The sequence below is a fragment of the Arvicanthis niloticus genome, chromosome 2, assembly GCF_011762505.2.
Source record: "Arvicanthis niloticus isolate mArvNil1 chromosome 2, mArvNil1.pat.X, whole genome shotgun sequence".
NCBI classification, from domain to species: Eukaryota; Metazoa; Chordata; class Mammalia; order Rodentia; family Muridae; genus Arvicanthis; species Arvicanthis niloticus.
In genome coordinates, this window is record NC_047659.1 from 67,225,561 (window position 1) to 67,247,787 (window position 22,227).

Sequence of the window (22,227 nt, forward strand, 5' to 3'; positions counted from 1 at the left end):
CTGGGGAGGGCAGTGGCTCAGTGCACACAGTTGGGCCAGATCCAGGGCCAGCTTGGTTCCCCTTCTCTACAGGCCAGTGGGCTGCAGTTCCTTTAAAAAGATGTCTTATTTTGGAACCAGCTGTTGTCTGCTGTAGGCCAGAACATGGTGTTTTAATTAGCATTATTGTTCTGCTTCTGAAACCAGGCTCTGTGGCGTCCTAAGGGCAGATGGTCCTGACCCAAGCTTAGGCAAGGCTTGCTGGCTAAGCTTGAGGACACAGGGGAGGGGTACAGTCCCTTGCCTTTCCAAGTCCCCACTGCTTGATATGTTTTCTGTCCAGTGCTTCTACTGCAGACAGAACTTGTGTTGAATCTAAGATACAGTTCTATACTCTAAAACCTAACCCCACCGTTTCTGGAAGCCATGGGGTATTTTGTGTGGGGGCTTCCAACATCCCAGATTATAGTTCCTCTTCAAAACCAAACTCCTCTTTTCCTTAGATATTTTTGTGGTGTATTTATTTGTGTGTATGTGCTCAGACAAGATCGTGCAGGTCACGTGTGCACGTGCAGCCCATAGGCCAGCCTCTGGTGGTCCTCACTCTCCTTGTCTTTTGAGCCATGGCACTTTTTCAAGTCCTTAGCCTCCTCAATTTAAAAAAAAAAAAATGCATATGGGTCTGTGTGAGACAGTTCAGGCAAATGTGTGTCTTGGTGCATGTGTGGTCAGGAGACAACTTTCCTGAGTCTTTCCCTGAAATAGCCAGGCTCAGGATGATATCACTTAAGCCCAACATGAACATAGTCTCTGACTCTCTTGCACATATTTCAGGGTGTCTCCCTGCTCTCTCCATCCCATATCCCTCATCTTGGGAACAGGCTGGTGACCCCTTAAAATGTAGACACACACACACACACACACACACACACACACACAATCAGTATTGTCAGCTTCAAGGATCTGGTGACAAGAAAGCTCTTTCTATGGCTTCAACCGCCTCCAGTGTTTGCGTGTGACACCACAAAGCTTCCCGTGTCCTCTGCTGACCACCGTAAGCACCTGCAGTTCCTGGAACAAGGCACAGCTGGAGTGTTTGCATCTGCAGTGTGTGCCCTCATCCCTTCCAGAAGTACCCCAGATTTCACCCTCTGCTAACATCAAATCCTCCAATTGCACTGCTTCAGAAACTTTCCCCTAGCCTCTCCATTGGTGGGGATGCATGAGAGGAACCTTCTAAGGAATTAAATGATTTACTCTGTGTGTGTTTGTGTGTGCGCTCGCATGTGCACGCCTGCTATGCTATGAAGATCAGAGGACACTTATGGGGTGGGTTTCCTCCCTCCACTGTGTCTGGAGATTGAACTCAGGTTATCAGGCTTGTGTAGTAAATATTTTTATCTTGTTAGCTCTGGAGTGACTCAGGACCACTGTGTAAGTCAGTGCTCACCATGCTGCTCCACAGAACAATGGGTGGTGTGTGAGCAGCGATGACTGGCATACAACTAGGTTTCTGTAATTATATCCATATTCTAAGCAAATTGTTATGTATTTTGTATTCTGGGGACATATGTTATGGCTAAAGCCCAAACTGTGGCTAATCTTAATATTAGACCCAGATAAATCTGTTTCAAATCTATAACATTTAACATTTGCCAGAGTAGATTTGTTCATCAACTGGGCTTAAAGAGGTATAATTCACACATGTGCAGTATTAGGAAATGCTGAAATGTAATGATTTAAATATACCGGCAACTGCTGTGACATGGTTACAGCGGCAGTACTTAACATTAGCCAGAAGCCCTGGCCATTACTACAGCAAAAGAATAAGGGATCCCGGGCACCCCCTTGGGTGGGGTAGGGGTCATGGTTCTCTCAGTGCCCTCAGCTCCTATAACATGGTAGGAGTTAGAGTGACTCCAGGGTGGCAATCAGAGGCCCCTATTTCCTTGAGCACACCTATGAAACGCCCAGGCTGAGGGAAGACACTCCTGCTGGACTCATCACTCTCATGATGCTCATGGGTCCTTCTTACACTCGATGCAAATGGAGCTGGGTCCTCTTGGCTTCATCTTCCTGCATAGTTGTTAGCACAGAGGATGAGGTTATATGCACAAAACCAGGAAGGGTCCTTGGGTAACCAAGAACCAGCATTTTAGACAGAAGAAAAAGGAGTAAAAAATAATTTTAATTATATCAAAAAGCCAAAATGAAGAGTTGATCAGGGACTGTGAGGACACATCTTGGCAGCCTGCACTCTGCTGTGTACCTGGGCTTGTGACTCAGGTCCCCAGCACAGTTCCAACCCTCAGAGGTATTGGGATCTGTAGTGCATTTTAGTTTGCGTTCTCCAGAGTCTGTGCATGTGAAATGACTGCATGCCTCTGCGGTGACTCCTGGGATCTAAAACTGGACAGCTGACTCCTCTAAGGCAGTTGTAGAGCCAGTGAGATAGATGGTGAACTGGGTCTGCAAGCCAAGAGCGCTACGCTGGGCTCCAAGCTGCAGCTTGTCCCTGAGGCTTCCTTCCTTTGGCATTTTCACAGAGTCCACGGAGATGAGAGGACAGAGCAGGCTGCAGAGCATAGCTCAATAAGCTCCAGTGTGTTTGGGGAAGTGGGAGGCAGGCTGGCCTCCTTTGCCCCCCCCCCCCCCCGCAGTGAATGCTGTAGGGTTCCTCCAGAGCCCTGGGAAGGGCAAGCTTCATAAGCTGCCGATGTTGGGGAAGCTCTTCAGCTTCTCAGGGAAGTCATCTTTGTAGAGTACAGGATCCGCTCGGTGCTCCACTACCTTGAGCGGCATCGTTCCAAAGACAGAAGCAAACTTATTGATGCATTCAGACCTGTGGGGTGAACGAGGGGGTGGGATGAGCAGAATGGAAGTGGTTAGGTACCGAGAGGCAGCAAAGCCCAACATAGCCACTGTCCACAAGAGAACTCAAGGTGCTAGAAGGGCGCCCAGCCTATCGCTGGGCTCTACAAAGGGCTGTGATGGAAAGCAAGGTGACTAGAGGTTCCTGGCTTGGTTCAGAGGGAGAAAGTGAATCTGGGATGCTGTCTGTAGGCTGGCAGGTCAGGACATCTGCCCCTCCCCCTCAAATTCCAGTCATTTTTCCAGCATTAGCATGCCTCAAACCCAGGTGGATTAGCTCCAACAATCCTTAACCCCATCTCTGCCAGTTATAGGGAAGGAAGGTGACAAAAAGGAAAAAGACTGTGCTTGCTAAAGTTGAGGAGGTGGGAGAAAGGGTCCTATCCATGCAAGGCAAAGGAAGGAGGGATTGGTGACTCTGAACTTCAAGCAATAAACACTTAAATCCCCAACACTCGTGGATGGAGTTCAAGCAATGAGCACTTAGCTCCCCAGCACTCATGGATGGCCTGTAAATACCCAGCCATAAGCATGCCTTTCTGACACCCCCAGCTCACAGAGGGTTTCCTGCGTAACTGGTGTGATTTTCATCACTGCCACAGTAGAATCAGGAACAAGAGCAACTTGGTGATAAGAGCTGGACACAGCAGAGCAGGTCTTCCTCTGCCCCTCCAGGCCCTCAACGCTGAGCCTCTCCTCAGAGGAGAGGGTCAGTCAGCCAACTGAGTGTGTCAGCAGGGTGACCAGGATGGGTCAGCACCAGGCCAGAGGGGAAAAGCAGCCTGGGAAAAGCTCGTTTGAAGCTGGGCCCAGAAGGATGGATTTCAGAGGGTCAGTGCCTGCTTAGGCAGCTGGTGTGAGAGCTACAGCATAAAGGCTGATGACAGAGCAGGAGCTACTCTTGGACACTCACAGCTACCTCTCTCCAGAGGTGCTGCTTCCAAAATATGTAAACAGAGAAGAGCTTTGGGCTTGGGAAGGTAGTCTTCGTTAGGACCGGCATCAGCTCTTCCCTACCTTCTTACACTTCCGAGAAGCTTGTGCCACAAAATCATGGACTTATAGCCATCAGTTTCAACAGATCACTAACACCACAAAGAGGTAATGTTCATTCCAGGCTCCACTCTGAATGAGTGCTCATGAAAGCCCCAGGGCTCAGGTGCCTCCTCTGTCCCAGTCTGTAGTGGGAAGGAGGAGACACTAAGAGGTTAATGTGCAAAAGCTAAAAATAAAATAAAATAAAATAAAATAAAATTTAATATTAAATGGACCAGAGGCAAACCCAGGGGTTCTAACTCTTGAGAGTAAAGATTCAGTGACAAGACCCAAATTTACTTATTAACCTGTAAATATAAACTTGGGCCTGGGGCAAAAGAGTCAAAAATGGGAGAGGAGTGCTTTAAGAAACCAGTAAGATGTAGGGTAAATTATCTGGCATGGAGCAGAGGTTCTAGAGTTGTGGACCAATAGGAGGGGTGAAAGGTCACAACTCCAGAACCTCTGCTCCATGCCAGATAATTTACCTTACCTCCCCCTTCTTAAAGCATTCCTCTCCCATTTTTGACTCTCTTGCCCAAGGGCCAAGTTTATATTAGCCTCATGTTATAGGTGAGAAAAGTAAGATTAAATAAAATAAGGTTCAGAGAGGTCAAGTAAGTTCCCGGAGAACGATAGGCTAGCAAGAAGTGGACCTGGGTGGGATTCAAACTCAGGGGCACTGGCCGCTCGCTCTCCACCACTCTGGGGCAGCTGGGTCTGAGACTCAGCATGGGGAAGACCTGGTGGAGGGGTGACCTCTTTTTTCTCTCTCTAGAAGTTGTATTTTGAAGTTGTTTTACTAACCAGCGGGCTTCCGTAAGGCTTTTTATACATCTTAGTCTTGGCTAACTTCTCCACTCCCCTTTTTTCCCCTCCCATCCTTGCTTTAACCCTTTGACCCCCAGGATTCCTGCCCTTCTTTCATTTCACATGTATTCCATGGAATTACCATCCATGCATGGACAATATTACTCCCAGAAGATATGGGTCATTCTGTGGGAACTGCCGTACAAGGCATAGGATGTCTTCCTGTGAGCTAACAGTAAGGTCTCCCAAACAGCACAGGCTATTGCTGCTGTCCTTGATGACCCACCATAAAACCGCAGGGTAAGACCTTATTGCTGAAGACACTGTTCACTGTGGATATAGTACAGAAAAGTAATCTCAAATGTCCGGGGACACTGTCTCTCTGTTAACTAGCTTTCGCAGTGTGGGGAGGGAGTGCCATATGGGCTCCAACACAAGGCACGTCCACCCATGCCAACAGTGTCATGACTGTTACAGAGTAAACTAGCCTGTTGCTCTCAGGCTGGATTTCAGGCCTGCTTCACTGGAGGGAACTTCGTACCTCATACAATCCTGGTTAAAAGCCTATGTCTAGGTAGAACATGCCCGTGGGCCCCAGCATAGAATGTGTTATTATTTTGATAAATGGTCATGCTATCAAACTACCTTCTAAATATTTATGTGTATACTTATAGACCTGGATTGCTCTCAGTGTTGGTCAGAGAAGCTTCTTTATGTGGTCGGCAGAAGTCAATGAAGAGATTCTTAGGTGGTCCAAGTACTGTGTGCTCAGGCCTACAGACATACAGTGAGGTCTTGTCTTCTGGACATGACGTAGTTATTGCAAATATGAGCTCAAAGTAGCTAGGGTTCCTTGCATAAGACCTGAACAAGAGGAAACCAGCTAAAATCCCAGAATTGATGGGGCTCGTGAACTCCAGGCTCATCGTTTACTAGGAGGCACTGGCAATGGACGGTTGCTGGGGGAGGAAGATTCGTTCTTTACTTAGGCTGTAACCACTGGTAGGTTTCCTAAGTCCACTGGACGGTCTCACACCCATGCCCTACGGGCAGCGCTAACTGAACTTAGGGGTTATAAAAGACACATGCTTGGCAGGGAAGAATGCTGAGGGGTTGGGCAGGGATTTGGAGGGAAAGAAGTGATGTGATCATATTTCATTGTATGCAGCATGCAATCCTTGAGAATGAAAGGAGTTTAAGGAGAATAAAAGACAAGAGGGATAAGTTGAGGGACCATGCCCAAGAGCTTCCTGCTTTTTAATCACAAGGCCAAAGCAGCACAGGTTGGGCCGAGTCTCTCCTTGGCTGTCTGAACACAGAAGCTGCTGTCACCTCTAGTTCCCTGGAGGCCAGTGCAGGGTCTCTGGTGTCTGCAGGAAAGGATTGCAGCTCCTGCTGGGTGGGAGTGGCTCACAGCCCTTTGAGGAGAATTGATGACATCTCCTCTGTAACCAGATCTGCCAGTTGGGCCACTGGAGAGCTGCCACTGGGTTTCAGGACAGTCTGGTTGCAGTGGCTGCCCAGCCTGGTCCTGTTCTCAGGCAAGTGTCCCTTTCCTCCTGTGCTGGGCAAGTGACACTCAGTCATTCTTGACAGTAAAGGTCCTTGGCTGTCTACTTTCTTCTCCCACAGGGCATCTAGCTGGGGAACAAGCAGGCTAAGGTGGGCTGAGAGTGTGACTGGCCTTGGATAGCTCACAAGAGTCACACTGCCAAATGTCCAGCCGCCCCAGGAGAACTCCTCTCCTACTCTGCTTTTCTAATCAAGGGCTACACACTAAACTGCTGACTACCTGCTGGAAGTAGCTGGGGAAGAAACGATTTTCTTGTCATACACAGAGAGCCTTTTGGACACTGTCAGGGTGTAAATAAATACTGCTGGGCCCAACCTGGATCATAGGTTTTCAAGTACGTATTTTAGTCCTTAGCCTGTAACACAGTGCTTGGTACAAAGATGGGCATATCTGCTGATAAGCTTTTAAATGGACACTATAATTGGATATATAACGGAAAAGCTGAAGTTCAGTAACATAAGCCAACTTCCTCAGGTCAGACTCATAACTAGGAAAGACTGGACATAAAACTTTGCTTTAAAACAACACTGTCTGCCATGGCACCCTTGGCAATGATTCTGGTCAAAGAGAACGGCTAAAACGTCTGGTTCTTCAGGATCTAGAAGGAAATAGACTCGAAGGAATAAAAGCTACTTTCCTACTTTGTTGATAATTCTCCAAGCCTAGGACTAAGGAAGCAGAAGAACCCCAGGTCCCAACAATGGGTCAAAGGATGGCAAAGCAGTTTCTAGTCCCTGGCTTGTGAAAGTGTGTTATGCAGCGGGAGCCGATGATGAGCAGAGCAAGTGGAGGGCTCTTCTGTAAACCGGCTCCTGCGCTCCAGATGGCTCAAACCATCCTTCTCTTTTCAGCCTAAGTGCCTGAGTTCTTAAGTTGCTGCCCAATCTCTACCTTGAGCTCTGCTCACGGTTACCAATGCATTTGAAATCTATCTCTTTTGCTCACGGAATCTCTCAAGTGGGTGGTTTATATTCCCCAACTGCCCTTGGTCACCAGCAACTTACATTTTGTGACCTGCTGGCTTAGTTACTCTCTGCTGTTAACTTTTAGGTCTCCAGTAAACAATTAAATTCACAGACCCTGTCCCTGTGTGTATGTCCCTTGCAGCTTTCTTGTTTCGGCTCTTTCTTTCCTCTTCTCCAGGCTGCTTCTGGTTTCACTTACCATCTCCCAAATGTAGGAATGCCCCCACGCTTCCTTTGGCTTTTCTTAAGTCGACTGCTGTGTCTGGGCAGGTAACTCTGACACTTCTTCATTTCTGCTGCCCTGCACAGAGGGCAGGCCCTCACAGGTGCCCATCCTACTGATGCCTCCCGTGGCATTCACCAACTCTTCACCCCTCCTCCTGTATTATTTGCAGTGAAAGGTCCTGCCATTTTTCTTGACTCTAAAACTCAAGTTACTTCTGTCATTACTTTCCCCACAGTCTTTCCACACCTGCAAAGGTGGCAACAAAACCCTGGCTTGTCTTCCTCGGGACAATCATGAGCACTTTCATCTGTGAGTCAAACTGGCTGTCTACCTGTCTCTTCAATAATCTTTCCGTCTAATTAATCTCAGAGCAATTCCCTGAATAACTTAGTCCCTTAGTCAAATCCTTGGTGGCTTCTCAGAGTCTGAAGGAAAAATTAAAGCCCTTTAATTGGAAGTTCAGAGTCTTTGCAGTCTGGCTCAGAGTGATCTCTTTGCACCTGCCAAACCAACCTTGAACTTGCTGACCTGGCCTATCACAGTTCCCCTCCCTCTGACTTGATTGTCTTCCTCAGATGATCGAGGTCGTGTGTGTGTGTGTGTGTGTGTGTGTGTGTGTGTGTGTGTGTGTGTGTATGTATGTGTGTGATATGAGTGTAGGTACCATAGAGGTTACTGGATCCCCTGAAGCTGGAGTTGGTTGTGGGAACTGAACTGGGGTCCTTGGGAAGAACAGCAAGTGCTCTTAACTGCTGAGCCACCTCTCCAGCCCTCTGGTGATTTCTGAAGCCTCCTTTCACATTTGTCACTTTAGACAAAACTGTTCTGAGTAACCTACCCGATAATAACAACTCTGCTTGCCTCCCTTATTATAAACTGCACGTTCCTTGGAGGATGTATCACAAGTGCAGATTAGGTTTTACATACATACAAACATATAGCAGCTGCTGTGTGTAAGCCACTGCTGGTAAATATAAACTGCTAAGTCTACAAAGTGCCTGATCCAACACCAGGCCCGCTTTCCCAGGTCTCTTCTGAATCAGCCTCCATGGCTCCCTGCTCAGGGCTCTGTAAAATCTTCCTAAGTGCCCTGCCCTTAACACAGCTTTAAATCTGCTATGCGCTCGCTCATGCTAGAGAAGATTTGCTAACCCCAGAATGAACCCCAAGGCTGTCACCTGGTCAACTTTTCTCCCTTCGCTGTACTGTAACCTCCATGTTAACTCACTGACAACCACTTGTCTTAATGCTATGAATTCTCCCCAACACAGGGAGTGAGGTAGGCTTTAATAACCATTTCGCCTACTCTGGTAGAATTACAACTGGGGCCTCTTTCCAATGAGCTATGGTAGATAATTAACTCTGCCATCCTTATAACATTTACAGTGTTCCAGGGGACACTCATATATGGTTTCACATCAATTGTTACTAAGTCATGGCTTTTGAGTAAGATGTCTCCACGAGGGAGCTAAGAAGGTTATTTAGAGTTAGAAGAAATAAAACATCACAGAAGCGGATGCCAAGTGGAAAGGTCTGGAGGATTTTCTTGTGGCTATGGATTTCAGAAGTAAACTCTTTCAGCAAAGACACATGCTGATCGGTGGGAACCTGAGCTGGAAGCCTCCTCTGAAAGGTTACTACAGCATTCTTGGGGTACGCTTGGGTCCCCTGACAGCCATCCTGATAGAGCTTTCGGCTCCGAGTAGAGAGGGCATAGAGCATAGAGCATAAAGAGTGAGCAGACTCAGGAGCCTTGAAGGCTGGGGACTGTGAGGATCTAGTACAGATTCCAGTGGTCTTGAAGAAAGACATATATGACATGGTTCTTAGGATTCTTAGCCCAGGGTGACATGCCACATTCAATGTGATCGCAGAGGAACTGACAAGATGGTTCAGAGTCACCCTACTGTTCCAACCCTCTGAGCTTGGCTTTTAATCCTGCCCTTGGCAGGTGACTTAGTGGGGTCAGTGGAAGCAGTTGGTCTCTGCTGGGTTGGGTTTAATTTTTTTAATCAAGCATTACTGTAGCACCGAGCTATTACCCAGAGAAGCAAGCCCGTGTTTCCTTGGAGACAGCTTACTCCATTCCAGTGACTGCAGACAGTTAACCATTTCATCTATACAAAGGATTGGCTTCTAGAGCCTAAGACCAGCTATATTTTTTCAGACCCTTCCAGCCATTACAAATTGAGTGAGTAGCATCCCGAATTAATTCACTGGGTGACCTGGGTTTGAACTAACTCAATTCCCACAGTACACAAGGAGGTGCTGGCTTCCAGCAGCTGTCCTTCTATCTCCAACATAGTTCCATGAACAGGCTCAGGCAGGGAACGGGGATGGAGGCTGGGGGTGCTTCTCTTCAGAGGCATACTCACCTCTCTACCATGTGAGTCTGGTCTAGCGAGAGCCCGTCAATGGCTGTGCACTCAGGACACTTGAACTTCTTTCTTGGGGTTACCTGACGAGGAAAATGAAACATACCTTGCTGTCAGTGCCCAGGACTATACAGCCATGCCATGATGCCACCATGCAGGCTTCTGTGCTGTGAGCAGGGGTAGCTTGTGCACTCTGTGCATGTACACACACATGCACATGCGCGCACACACCTCAGCATTCCTCCATTTAGTCTGGGCTGCCTCAGCCAAGGACAGAACTCCCAAGGGCCCAATAACAGCGCTTGGAGGGCTTTCGCCTTCTGTAACTGGGAAGAAGTCGTGATGACAAGCTCCTTAATTCCTGTTTAATGACTGTTTTCTCACTGCCAAGGTCCTTGTATAAACACCATTTGTTCTTGCAGTCATGAGGGCGATGAAATACAGCCTCCCACAACTTGCAGCAGAACCTAAGTTCCAACAGGCAGCATTTTGCCTTCTCCTGCTAAGGCCCAGGGCTAGGGCAGCAGCTCTCCTGGAGTTTCCAGCTCATTCCCAGTTCCCTTGGTGGGAGGAACTACTCAGCCCTCACCCTGAGACTCCTCACCCCATCCCCAAACCTGAGACTCCTGGTAATTGTTCTAGCAAACCCAGGAGAGGCTGCTCTGAAGATGGGTAATAGGGAAGGGCGGGAGGATGAGCACGCTGACCAGGTTGAGGTCAGGACTCATATCTCTATCCACATATGCTCACATCCACAGGAAGCAGCCATAGCTAAGCACATGTTGAAAAAGGAAACTTCAGGTCTGGGGTCCCTGAAGAGCAGCCTTCATAATTTATAATCTTCCATTTTTCTTGCAATCCCTTGCCCTCTGAGTTACTCAGGGACATGAGAGGGGAGTCAGTAAGATGTCACCCATGCTACCAGTCTAAACTTCAAAGATGGTGATTCTTCCAGGCTGAGAAAGTCAATTTCTCACTGCCCAATTTCACATGGGTTTCTAATCCAGAAGGTAAAGACCGTTCTGTCCATGTAAGTGGGCTTCTACTACTGACCTGTAACTTGGGCTATGATTTTAGCAAACACAGAGTTTCAAGAATAAAATGCTATCTTTTCAGGCCCAAAGACTTTGTATTTTCGGCTTTTTGTATATTATGGCAAAGATACTTTAAAATTCTGACAGCTGGATCTTTAAAGCCAAGGATGAGGAAAACTGCGTAACCATTCTACTCTCTGTGCAGAGTCAGCACCGACTACAGCTCCTGCAGCCTCTCGGGGTAGGAACAGCACTGGGTTCCAGAGAGCCAAGCAAGGGTGGCATGGGCTCTTACCTTGATGACGGCTTTCCCTGTGACATTGGCCACCAGGAAATTCATGGCGATATCTTCACAGTTCATGTGAGCATCCACCCAGTTCTTGATGTCCCCAGGCATTTTGTAGGTGTACAGGTAATTAAAATACTGTTGCATGAGACAAAAATGAAGAAACACATGAAAAGCAACTCAGTGGTACAGGGACAAGATTAAACACAAGACTTTACTGGTGGGGAAGGGCAAAAAGAAATTAAGGGGCCCAGTGCCTTTAAAATGGGCTAGTAAGATGACTTACAAGTAAGCCTGCTGTGTACTAGGAAACATGCAAAAAAATACAAGGTAGACAGTTCTATTTATGATTATAAATGTAATAAACCATAGGTGTGTTATGAAATAAATACTTTCATTGTCTTCCTATTAATGCAAAGTGTGAGGTAAACATGTAGGTGGTCTTAAGGATGCCCCAGAAGGTCTTTCTGTGGGCCATACCCTGAGCTAAGAAGCAAGGCTCACGATTTTAGCTGCAGAACAAGAGCAAGGCAAACCTAAAATTACCGTAAGTTCCATGAGTGAACTAGAAATGAATGGATCAAAAATACTTAGGCAGTGTGGACGTGTGCTCCTCTAGTCCCAGCACCTGGGAGCCTGAGCCAGGAAGACTGTGAGTTCAAAGCCAGCCTGGGGCCTAGCAAGATCCTGCCTCCAAAAATAAATGTGTGAACACATGCACTAGTAAGTATTTACACTATTAAGATAAGCTCCCGAAGTTATAAGTGATAGTCTACTGGGTTTGTTTTATTAAGACCCAAACCTATTTCTTGACTTAGAATTTCAGAAAAGTGGGAGCAGCAATGATGAGGTGACCCACAACAGAACAGCAAGGAGCTGCACTGGGCTCTACAGCTCTACAGTGCGGTAGCTGCACTGGGCTCTACAGAGCTCTGAACATTAGCTCTACCACTGCTGACGACACGAATTGCTCTTTTTAATTAAACCCTTTGCTTCTAGGGAGAATGCCAGAGCTGGGCTGCATACTCTAAAACCAAAAACATAGTCCCCAACCTTGTCCTAAAAAACAGTCAAGGGACGAGAGTTAAACGCAAGTACTGCTCTTGCAGAGGACTCAGGTTCAGTTCTCAGCACCCACAGTGTGGCTCACAACTGCCTGTAACTCCAGCTCAGGGATCCAGTACACCTGGGCGCTGCACTCACATGCACACAGCCCTCTTCCCTTGTATCTGCATAACTAAACATAATGAAAGCACATATTTTTGTTTATTTGTTCTTTTTGTTTTATGAGACAGGGTTTTTCTGTGTAGCCCTGGCTGTTTTGGAACTAACTCTGTAGATCAGGCTGGCCTAGACCTCAAAGAGGAAAATCTTAACATAAGCCAAACCCATGAAGTGCTGAGTCTCAGAACACACATGGCAACTGTCACCGTATCAGAAACTGGTCAGCATTTATATAGTAAGATTCATTCTATTCATCAAAACAGCTAAGTTTAATTTTCTAGATGAACCGTTATGTAAAGGAAGGCAAGGCAGTCAGTTATATGTCTTGTTAGCACTGGCAATATAGGAATCAAAAAAAAAAAAAAAAAAACCCAGGGAATTGCTCTCTCTGTTGTAATTTTGCCTTTAGGAACCTATCATAATGGCCACAAGCACAATCCTTATAAAAAGTATATAAACTACTACTTAAGTGTTAGATATTAGCATTCTCTGAAATGACAAAAATTAAATACCCAATGGTAGAGAAATACTTATATATATAATTTAAGAAACATTAACACAGTGGCTTATTACCAATTATGCTACAAAGTAACAGTTTTTGAAGAAAGGAATGGTATGAGGAAACACTTGTAATAATGAGACAGTCGGCAGAAGAGAACATGTACAACCATCTGTGTGTATGTGTGCACAGAAAACAAAAGGCCAGAAAAGCATCTCACAACCACGCTCCCTCTCAGTGGCACAAGAAGCGGCTTCTCCTTACCTTGCTGATAGAGATTTTTGGTACTTCCATATTTACAAGGAGTACCATACAACATGGCTTCCCGGTGAAGGCCCCAGAAATTAAACAAGTGAATCAAACAGGCGCCGCATGCTTGCCCACTGTGCCCACACGCTCACCTTGTGATAGAAGGCTGCACCCGTGAGCACCATGGACACCTCATTGGTCCACTCGGACTCATACTTCCACTTGTTCATCTCGTGGTCCCAGAGATGCAGGCGGCCTGGGTAGCCCACCAGCCGGTCAGGAAATTCCCGCCAGACCTAGGGAAAGAAGCACACCAATGAGCCATCCCCAGCTTGGACATAGGTGCTGAGGCTCCCAGACCTCTGGGGTCAGGACAGGCTTCTGAGGACTCCACTGGCAGGTGCTAGTATTTCACCAGTGTTCAGAGACAGAGGATTCTGATTTCTTCTAGAACATCATTTCAAGCCTTGTGGAAGGAAGAAGGGCTTGCTGAGTATTGCCTAGGCCAGCTACATAGGAAACTGGCTGCCTTGTCCCCCTTTGCACAACACACATTTAGAAAACTAGACTCAGCTGTTTGATAAATAGAATGAATCTTTCAGAGTGTGAACTCTGAGTGAAGTCTGGTGGGGGTGGCAGCTCCCTGTGTGTTCTGAGAACCAGTGCTTCACGACCCTATGCCCTGGAGCATTCTAGAACAACTGAGTTCTATATTTGGGAAGGTCCTCAGAGTTGATACTCTGGATGAAGAGAACACAGTGCACTAGATATTCATGAGGCATGTCTGGTACTTTCTCCCATGTGTTTCCTGTCATTTAGCTTGACCTTCAGAAGCAAGGAGGGAGCTGAGGGTTGGCTCAGTTGCTCAAGTACCTGCCATGAACACACCAGGATCTTGAGTTTAGGGTTCTTGAGATCTCTAAAACCTATGTAGGGAAAAAGCAGGTACATAGTGTCCCCATCTAGTCACAGCAGAGGAGGCAGTGACAGGCAGACCTCTGAAGCCATTTGGCCAGCCAGGCTAGGTAAACCAATGAGCTTCGGGCTCAGTGAGAAAAACCTTTCTTAAAAAATTAAGGTGGATGTTAGTTCTGAAGACTTTTTTTTCCCCGCTTGTTAAAATTGGTTGTACAGAACTAACATCTTTAAAAAAAATGTCAGCCCCCTGGGGGTGGGAAATTTTTTTTTTCTCTTGATACTAAAACTTGTTCTGAGAATTGTATATTGCAGAATACACAGCCTTGGTGTATCTACTCATCAAGCAAGCATACTGAGCAGACCTGCCCAAACCTCTGATGTCCTGGAATTCCATCTGGATTCAGTGAAGACACAGCATCAGAGGCTTATCAACTTACTCTTCCCCCCACCCCTCTTCTAAAATCTCAACGCCCTTAATCAGCTTGAAGAAGTTAAAGAAGAGTCAGCGCCCCTATTCCCTGAGCTTGGGGACTAATGTGGTTAATAATGGTCTGTCTTTCTAGGGACAAGTAGTGGTTTTGTTGGAACAGGGGGGATTAGCTAGGACTTATTGCATAGCCATAACCTATTGGTAGAAATCTGTATAATTATTATCAAGATGAAGTTATAATTTCTTAAATGGTACAAAATTTACTTTGACCTCAAATTTAAGGTTTTCATTGGTACGAGCCTCTTATTAATATAAAAATGAGATGAATATTGATACGCTCATGGGCATTGTGCCTGTATAACACATTTAGGAATAGAATGCCTAGACCCAGCCCTTTTTTAACGTTTTTAACTGATTTGGGACGGTTAACCTATGAGTTAAGGGACTATAGCAAATTCATGGCTTTGAGTTTATTGTTAGGGTGTTTTCCATATTTTATTTAGAAATAGCTGAGAGGAGTGAACAGACAACAGTCCAGGTTACCTTACATGGATAGTTGGTTTTCAAAACATCAGAAGTCCATAGAACTGACGCTACATATATTTATATATTAATGTTCATATTGATTAGAGACCTGTCTGCTCCTGACAGCTTCCTGTCGTGGATTCTAAGAAAAAATTGAGCATCCTTGGAGTTACTCCAGTTGTGAGGTAACAGCCACTAGGCAAGAATTGCCTCTCTCCATCTACAGACAAATTACTGTCCAGAAAAGGACACACATGCAGAATAGTTGACTGATTATGTCTGCCTAGACAGAGTAATCAGTCCTTAATAATCCTGCATCACCAAGGTCTGTCAGATGATTCTGGGCCAGAAGGCTGAAGATTTGATGCTCCAACGTTCAGTAGTATAGGGGCTTTTCAGGTGTTCAGAGGTCTCTATAAATTGGCTAAGTTTTAGAAGCTATGCTTTGTGCTTCCCACAATTATAGTTAACTCAGTCATTCTGGATTTCTGATGGGGTTGAAAACTTATAGCTATCTACAGTAAGAGAAAAGACTTGAGTGGATGGTCGTCAGCTGACATTCATCCTAAAGCCAGGTTCAGAACTAAATGTTTTAGTTAGGATAGATGACAGAGGTGCTGGTTAGTTAACAAAAGGATGGACGGGGTATTAGGACTATCTTGTACCTCACTGGTACAAATTGGCATAATTATGCTCTAATTGTATTTTGAGAGAAAAGTTTCATTTTAACAGGAAGGGTGATGTGTAGGAGGAGTACTGAGAGGAAGAAAAGGAGTAAGAAGAGGAGAAGAAGAAGGAGAGGAGAAGCTAGGTGATGAAAGAGAGAAAGAGGGGGGAGACAGGGAGGCAGATATTCATGTATCTCCACCAGTCAAAGATAGTTGTTATATCTAGGTTGGTCAGTGGGTTACACCTCTGATTGAACAATTCCAAACTTATAACGCTTATAATTAACATTATTTTAAAACAATGTATAAATGCAAAAAGGAAAAGGGGACATGGGATAGGGGTTTTCTAAGGGGTGGGGGAATGGGGAAAGGGGATGGCATCTGAAGTGTAAATAAAATATCTAATAAAAAAATTTAAAAAAAATTAAGGTGGGAATCAATCAAGGGAAGACACCAATGTTGACTGAGGACACTACACCTGCACACTGTGTGCACACAGCCACACTAACAAGTACACTCGGAACCAAGTGAGATGGTTCAGTGACTAAAGGTGCCTTCCGCCAAGCCTGGTGACCTGCGTTCATCCTGAGGACTCACATGGTGGAAGGAGAGAGACAACTCTGGCAGGTTGTTCTGACCTCAACACGAGTACCATGGCACGCCCACACCACACCAGCAATGAATACATTAAAATGTAATAAAAGGCCTTTTTTTTTTTTTTTTTTTTTTTTTTAAAGCTAAGTATATACCACTTCCCCAATTCCTACTCTACATATTCTAAAAGGCCCAATAGGCAGGGACAGTTTTGCTGCCTGTCCCACATGATGTTCCTCAGCTGGCTCAACCTTCAGCAGGAGTCTGAAAGACAGCACCCTCAAAGGCCTCATTTTCTCAGACACTCTCTTTAGGGAATCTTATCTCATCCTAGCTGCTGAGATGCCCAACCTTTTTTTTGGTTTCCCCGACTGGGTAAACAAAGGTCTCTCCCTAACATGCTGTGCAGTGCTGTACTCTGAGCAAGACATGCCCACTACCTTGTGATCTGAACAGCTGTGGTTGCCAGCACCAGCCCCTTACCATCAGACCTTTCAAGTTGAAGTTCTTCCACAGAGTCTGGGCCTGGGAAGGTCAGCAGCTCTTCCCCAGAGGTTCCAGCCACTGCCTATCTATCTCCTGTATGCCCCTCCCAGCTGTATGCAATCCTTTTCGGGCTGCATGTGGCTTCAGGAGGTGCTGCTGCATATGGGAGGTGGAAGGGTGGCTGAGGGGATGTCACCTTAATACTGCTTTTTGGAAATGGTCACGCATGCTGGGTTGGGACTTTTCTGCAATGCAGTTTTTTGGGGTCACTCATGCTCCTGTAAGTAAGCCCAATAAAATCATTAGTTCACTGAGCTGGGCTTGGGTAGAAGGGTTCCTTCAGTTTGTCACTGGTATAGCCTATCTAGGATGCTGTTTACAGGAAACATTAACACCAACAATGGCCAGAACAGAAACCCTTGCCCAGAAAGAGCCCCTGAAGCTTCTTTGCCTAGGTAGCCCACTTGCCCTTCAAGTGCCCATGCCCAGGCAGCCTTTGTTCTCTTTTCTGGATCCATTACAAAGTCCTGCTGGCTCTACTTCAGGCCACCTCTAACTGCCACCTCTGCCACTTTCTGGATCTCCAACCAGATCCCATGGCAGCCACCTCTTCATCCCCATGCTGCACCTCTTGTCCTTCCAAACCATAACTTGCCCAGCATCTCTAACCGGACCAAAGTCCTACAAGCATTCTGCATAATTCAGCCAGTAGGCTTGGTCCTATTGCTTCATAAATATTTTCATTATGTGTTTATCTATAGAAGCTATATGTGATCATATTTCAGAGTGACAAGCAGGTTCCCCACTGTGCAACAACACTGAATCTAAGGAGAATATGTAGATATCATTCTCTAGGACACAGACAGGGTGTGGGCAGCTGCTTCTCTCCTTTGAAGCTACCTGGGCTCTCATAAGAGAACCATACACTGGGGGCTTGGATCAGAAACTACTCAAGTTCGGGCAACTAGAAGCCTGAATCAAGGTTTGTCAGGGCCATGTCCCACTGCCACCTGCTAGCAAAGACCCTTCCCTGCCTTTCCCTGGCCTCTGGTACTTGGTTATCAGTTCCTTAGTCTTTCCTTGGTCAAAAGATACATCAGCCCAGTCCCTCACTTAAATGGGACAAGTCCCCTCACTCAAGTCTGTCTAGAGTTGCTATGATGCATGGATTCCACTCAACAGGCAGGCCCACCCTGGTGGCCTCATCTTAACTTGGTTGTCTCTGAAAAGCCCACTGTTATAAATAAAGGCATACTCTGAGGTAGTGAGGGTCAGAACTTGAGCACATGCTTTATGAAGAGACACATCTCAACCCCTAACATTTCCTGGAAATTTTTAAGGAACATTTGATATCTAAAACAAACAAAAAATAATAGCAAGTCATCTGCTTGTTAAGGACCACTCCCACGACACATTTAACCACGCTCGTCTTCGTGGTCTCTGATCATGACTGGACCCCAAGCCCTTTGCATGTGTTGTGTCTTCTGGCGCATTTTCCTAGCTTCTGAAGGTGCCTCTGCTGAAGCATTGGCTCCCTCAACAGGCCTTCTTAGCTTCAGATATCAGACAAATGTTACCTGCAGCCAGCATCCCTCTGTCACATACTTGCAGCCCCCTGCTTCTCTTTATCAACATTTCACTTGAGCTATCACTTTAGTTATTATTGACGTCTGTCTTGCACTGGATAAGATGGAGACTCTTACTGTGGTATCCGAGCCTAACGCACAGCACCGTGCACACCATGGCACTCCACACTCACTGCTGGGGGCACAAGGGGCTGAGAAGTCATCATAGCTATAACAGTGCACACAACCACAGAAAGAGGCTTACATTGCATAGCACACTCCACTGGTTGGTTAGTGTCAGTGACAAACTTGAGGGTCCCACGTGTGAGAGGCACAGGAGCAGTCTCCCACACCAAGTCACATGTTGCAAACTGCCTTTCCAGAAGCAGGATACTTCTTCTAGGGATGCTTGCCGAGTCATTACACTGTTTCTTCCATCATCTCTAGATTTTATGGAACATCTAACCTGCATTGTGGGCCTGGCCTGGGAGTCATAAAGAGAGCTTACCCTTGTGTGACATTGGTGTACCTAGCAGAGTACTCACTGCCTTGCCCTCATTGACTCCATGTTGTCACCAATGGAGCTAATGAGCTACAGACAACAGGATAGCTGCCGACAAGTGAATCCGTGGCAGACGGTTCCCAGGCCATGTGGGCTGCTGCTGTGTGCTCTCTCCTGTGAAGTGTGTTTTTCAGCAGATTAAAATACTATGATGCTATTATAGCTACTATGGATTTATAGAGGCAGGATAGGAACAGTGTGTAAGCCATAACTTCTGTCTGTGGGCCAGGACAGACTACTTTTCCTCAGCATACACAAGTCATAGCACCTTACCGGCTAACCTGCCTCAGTGGACACCAGTGCATCTGAAGGCCCCAGCACATACAGTTAAGCAGCTGGAATGGCAAGACTCAGGGATATGTCCAACTCTGCCTGTGTGGCTGGAGATGGCAGCTGCCTTTCCTGTTGACTTGGGATTAATACTGCTGTACACCGAAGGCAAGTCCCCGCCTTCTTTCTAAGCCCCGCCCCCACCTGCAGCCACCACCCATCAGCATTATCATCTCCTTATTATTATTACTGTTACTATTATCTGCTCAGTTTCAGGGTCAAACACTGTTAAGATTTCAGTATGGGATTCTCCCTGCTGGCTGAAGTCGCCTACCAGCCTTCTCTCCAGGACTTGATCCACATCACCGAGTCACAGACTGCCACACTACAGTGTGCTAAAAGGCACCAGAGGTGTCCCACGTCTTGGGTTCCTTTGGAGCCTTTCCTGAGCTCTGTCTTTTCTGGGCCCCTCTGTCCATGACTTATCCCAGGCAGCTGGATCCAATCAAGATGCCATCCTTGTCACTTCATCTATAACTCGCAGCTGACTATGGGATCAACAGAGGGAAGCAGACAGGAGGCTCTCACTAACTGGCCAGTGTAGCAAGCTGATTATGAACATGGTAGAGCAACAGTGCCCACTCCAAGCCCTCCTTGCTAAGCGCCCTGCTCCAATCCCATGCCTCTCCTTTAGGATCAGAGCTTGTCCATTTGTCTCTGAGACCCACCTACCTTACTCTAGTTCCCACTCCAGTCCAGCCACAGGCCTTCTAACGAGCACCCTGGTGGATATTTACCGGGATAGCCCTGAGGGCCAACGTGTGTACTGTTCTGGTTTCTATCTGAATACAGATAGAATACAGATTCAGAGTCCTCGCACAGCTGCTCCTTCCATGCTCTTCACCCCCAAAGACCTCCCACTACTCAGAGGGATTTTCTGTTCTCAGGACTCACAGATGCAATTACCTGGGCTACTTTCTACTTTCTTTAAAACAAAACAAACACCTCCTCAAACCAATAAGTCACCAGGTCTCTTCTGTGGCTTCTCGAAGGGTTAAGTAGAAGCAGTTCTATCTTTGTTTCGATCTCACGAGGCAGCCTAACCAGACCCTTCCATCTACAGATACTGCATGGGAGCACATGGCCACCCAGACCCCTGGACCAGTCACCATGGCTGGTTCCTGTTTGTCGTCAGGATTAGGTGAGCACCAATGTCCTTTTAGGGCAAAGATCTATGTTCCCTACTCTCCAAAGACTTGTTTCTAGGAATGAACCCATCCACTGTGATCTGTTTCAGGCTGTACAGTTCTCACAGACTGGCTCCCAGCAGTGAACTGTGTTAAGTGCCACATATCTTAGGCCAGCCCATAAATGACTCTGAAGACAGGATGTGTGCTACCTTCTGAGCCAGTCTGGGGTGTATAATCAACCTCAGGAATCAGAGGAAGGAGAGGAAATATGCAGTCACATGTGGTGTTCATCTGGAGGTGCAATCCTGACACCAACAGCAAAACAGGCACTCTCCAAGTGGCTGTCAGTCTCCCCTTCTACAGGCACAGTTCCATACTGACACTGGACTATAGGGATGACACAAGTTCCAGGATGACTGAGACCAAAGTGCAGGGAGATGAGGTAAGGGAAGCCACAGATGGTGTGTGCCAGTAACCCTGGTGGAAGTGGCACAGGTAACAGGCAAGTGTGCATGCACATGCGCATGGTTCCAAGGGGTGCCCCACTGGGCAATGGGTTCATGGTTTTCCTTGCCTAAAACTTCTCAGTTGTGTCAACTGCTAAGAATCATAGTGGCACACTACTCTATGAACTAGCTCAAACCCTGTGGTCCCATGCTTGGGTGAGCCAAGGCAGAGTTGAAAACAGTCAGCAACATGCAAAGATCTTTAATGAGTGGTCTCTTCCCTTCAGGCTGCGTCCTGTATGCTGCCCAGATGTGGAGGCGGTAGCTGGCTGGCCTCCATTAAGATGACAGTTACAGGATTCTCTCTCTCTCTCTCTCTCTCTCTCTCTCTCTCTCTCTCTCTCTCTCTCTCTCTGTCTCTGTCTCTCCCTGTCTCTGTCCCTCTCTGTCTGTCTCTCTGTGTGTGTATGTGTGTCCATTCCTGAATGCACATATGGAAGCCAGAATATTGGGTATATTCACTGAACCTGGAGCTAGGCTGGTGGTGGTTGTTGGTGGCCCCAACAACCCTGTTTCTGCCCCTCCACTAGTGCTAGGATTATGGACATGTGTATAGTCCCACCTTGCTTTTTATGTGGAATCTAACTTGGTTCCTCACACTGGCATGGTGACTTTGGCTAGTGTGCTTCCCCACCAGGCCTTCTCTCTAGGCCCCAAACCCACCTTCCTGAGGTGAAGTGCAAAGGGGGCAAAAGATTCTCTCTCTTAGCTCAGGCTCTGCATTACACCAGCAGATGGCAGTTTGCCAAGAGACGGCTTTTTAAAAAGCTGAGAGCCTTGGTTCATACCAAGGGCACAACTGAATGCTGACCAGATAGGGGAGCCCAGACATCGTCACCTAGAGCTTCCTAATGCCAACTAGCATTGATATACACCTGCACACACACAGTGTACTTCACAATCAACCTGAGAGATCACCTCAGTCTGCTCTTTCAAGCCATAGCAGAGTTCTGTTTAAAATCAACCAAGCAGGAAAACTAGAAGCACCTCCAGAATTTTGGCAGCGCTCTCATCTGTCCCAGTCTGCCTGGAGGGTAGGGCTTTGGTATTGGGTACATGATGTGTACTTGTTTTGAATGGCTTCTTCAGGCCCAGGGGTGGGCTGTGCTTAGTTACAGCAGACATAGGATTGTGTGCCCTTCCATCTTCTAATGTTGGCCACCACTGGGAAAGCATTTCTGAAACAGGTAGCCCTGAGACACCTGCCTTATTCTTGAATCTGTACCTGATCACCTATGGTGTGAGAAGTCTCAGACTGGGTGACTGGAACTATAAGACCCCATTCAAATTGTCTCCAGGATCTGTAGCCCTCAAGATCATCTGGAAGGGAGAGGTCATTCCTCCAGCTACTCAAATGTTCTTTCCACAGATGAAAAACCTGACCTGT

The 22,227-nt window shown here is 46.7% G+C and overlaps 1 protein-coding gene across 1 annotated transcript in view; it reads right to left on the bottom strand.

Moving 5' to 3' along the window:
* Positions 1–2,147: 2,147 nt before the first annotated feature.
* Ext2 (exostosin glycosyltransferase 2) overlaps positions 2,148–22,227 on the bottom strand; it is a 126,064-nt gene continuing 105,984 nt past the window's right edge. The window contains exons 11-14 of the mRNA XM_034495017.2: positions 13,279–13,422; positions 11,164–11,292; positions 9,835–9,917; positions 2,148–2,821 (exon numbers count right to left, since the gene is read on the bottom strand). Coding sequence (XP_034350908.1) covers positions 2,683–2,821; positions 9,835–9,917; positions 11,164–11,292; positions 13,279–13,422 — 495 coding nt within the window. The 3' untranslated portion in view covers positions 2,148–2,682. The remainder of the gene's footprint in view (positions 2,822–9,834; positions 9,918–11,163; positions 11,293–13,278; positions 13,423–22,227) is intronic.